Source organism: Laetiporus sulphureus, assembly GCF_001632365.1.
Source record: "Laetiporus sulphureus 93-53 unplaced genomic scaffold LAESUscaffold_154, whole genome shotgun sequence".
Classification (NCBI taxonomy): Eukaryota; Fungi; Basidiomycota; class Agaricomycetes; order Polyporales; family Laetiporaceae; genus Laetiporus; species Laetiporus sulphureus.
In genome coordinates, this window is record NW_024468663.1 from 2,997 (window position 1) to 5,398 (window position 2,402).

Genomic DNA, 2,402 nt, shown 5'->3' on the forward strand with positions numbered 1-2,402 from the left:
CAACCCCTTTCCGCCTCATTGCAGGGTAGACAAGAAAGTACAACCACATCTCAAGATTCGAGATCTGAGCCACGAAGTGTCGCAGTACGTCGTCGTACTTATGCTAAGCTTGAGTTGCAGGTCAGCTTGCACCGTCCGAACTCTATATGAATTGATACCAATAATGCTCTTTTTTTCAGGCCAAAATTCGCTTGCATGCCAGCCGGATGCTGAGACGCGACTTCGTTGATAGCCCTGTCCCTGTTGCATCGGAGGAGGAGGTATATGCCTTTGACGCAAAGAAACATCCGGGTCCCTCTAAGTCAAATTTTCGTCTACACCTGTCTGGGCACCTGATCTCGATGTGGAACAAAAAAGCTGCGGCCGTATTCGCAGATGATTTTGTTTCTATCGGACTAACGGATTTTCAAGACAAGATGCAGATCCAGCGCATGTTCCTCGTGCATTTAATCACTTTGCGAGCGCAGCACCGGAAACTGTGTCAGGACGGCCAAGAGCCATCGCAATTGGAAGTTGATCAACATATCCAGGAAAACCGGGAGCATAGACGGCGCGCAGTACGTATTTTCTCTCAAGAGTCCATGGCCTACTGAGTACCCACTATTCTCTGTTTTTGTCCAGCTGCGAGAACGGCGATCGAGCGCTGTAGGCACGCATTCACACTTCGCACGCTTCCGGAAGCTGTGGGATACCATCCCCTATACGGCTATGAGCGGCGACGAATCGGACCATTCTGGAGGGAAAGTAAGATACGTCGTGACGAGATTGAACTGGCGTTCCTCCGAGTTTGAAACATGGTTGAAAGTATTCGACTGGATGCATCTGTCAAGCAGATTTACTGCGGAGAGTAAACCCAAACGCGGCGCCTTTCCTCGCTATCGTCGCCGTGGATCAAGAAGACTCGAGCAGCTAGGAGCCCCAGTGGCTGGCTTACCAAGAAACTGCTACGATGAAAGATGGCTAGCCGGGCTCGGTGAAGTAGAGCGAGTCTCTCTCAGCATTCAACCAGCAGTGGACCTGGTGCATTCTGATCAAGTGATGGCGTTCGTATCCTTGACAGATGGTTAACCGACAGTACACTCATATGCTTTCTAGCATTGCCTCTAGATTCACACACATCAAAGATGCCTCTTCACGGCCTCTACCTTCTCCCCAAAGTTGAGCGGGTCTTGTGCGATGGCTTGTACTGTGTAGCAACGGATTGGATAGTGCTTATGGGCGGACCATGCAGGTTTTGCATCGACCGCTCTTTGTATTTCGGCACGTAATGCACTTCAAGAGAACGAAACTCGAGATGTTTTTGTCCTGATGCTGTTACAGCTACGCGTCAACAGGCCTACGTTCTACCTAATTTGCTTGTGCTGACAGTAGCTGTCCTTCTGCAGAGAGATTCGCGTTACCCAAGAAGATCCGTAACGGCGAGATTTCCCAATACAACTTCATTTTCGGTACGTCGAAGTGCATTACTTCTGTAGTCGTCGGACAACAGGCACTTGACAGTCGCTCTGTTTATGTCCGCAACCGCGACGATGTCGGACCAAGACGCGAGCCAAGCAATTGCTGCCGTTAGAGGAACTCGAGCAGAAGTGATCCGATCACTGTCATGTTGCTCTTGATATTGTCGTGCTTCGACCCCGGATAGAGTCGTCGAAGCGACGGTCTATCCAGTGGACTTGTCAGCTTTGAGAGAGAGACTAAATGCTTATAGTTATTTCTTCGCTTTCGGACGGGGTCATTGGAGAAGCGGCGGTCTATCCAGTAGACTTGTCAGCTTTGAGAGAGAAATGCTTACATCGAAAACGACAATTGCCTGCTCACCTCTGGTGCGGCGTCAAGCAAGTGGATTTTGCGTACCTCGAGCGGCCTACGTGCCCAATTCGGCGAGTAGACCGCCGACGCGAGATAAGACTTCCCGTCGTCGAGGCCGAAAAGCCGAAAAAGGACAATTTGATGTCGCCGCTGGCACAGGTTGAACGTGCTGTCGCAGTCGTAGTCAATTCGATGACGAGTTGTACGAGTGCGTCTCTAATTTGCTTGGCAGTCTCCCTGCTCACGGACGCTGGGATTGATAGCTGATGTCCGGCTGCCCGTGGGCTTGCCTGCACTTTGCCCCTCACGGCAGTGCTTTGACGACGCATGGCTCGATTGCACTTGTTTCAAATGAGATCAACGCGCGCTGCCTGGTTGCCACGGGGTCCGTCGCGAGGCATGGTGGCCTCGCTGCCGGCCTCGTCTCCTTATATTATTGTCCTCAGTTCCCTCAACAAACGCAACGCAACTATCACGACCCACCTCCCCACATATCCGCGGACAGGCCATATGCAGCAACATTCTCGGGCATACAAGCTCTCGCGAGCATATCTATGCCAGTGCCCCCAATGCACGCAAACGCTGTCACATGA

At 51.6% G+C, this 2,402-nt stretch overlaps 1 protein-coding gene across 1 annotated transcript; it reads left to right on the forward strand.

The window, feature by feature from the left end:
* Positions 1 to 206: 206 nt before the first annotated feature.
* On the forward strand, positions 207 to 1,068 carry LAESUDRAFT_667790 (uncharacterized protein; the record flags this gene model as incomplete). Its single annotated transcript, XM_040905332.1, has 2 exons — positions 207 to 512; positions 577 to 1,068. 2 exons carry the CDS (start codon positions 207 to 209, stop codon positions 1,066 to 1,068), a joined length of 798 nt encoding a protein of 265 aa, XP_040757354.1.
* Positions 1,069 to 2,402: the final 1,334 nt, after the last annotated feature.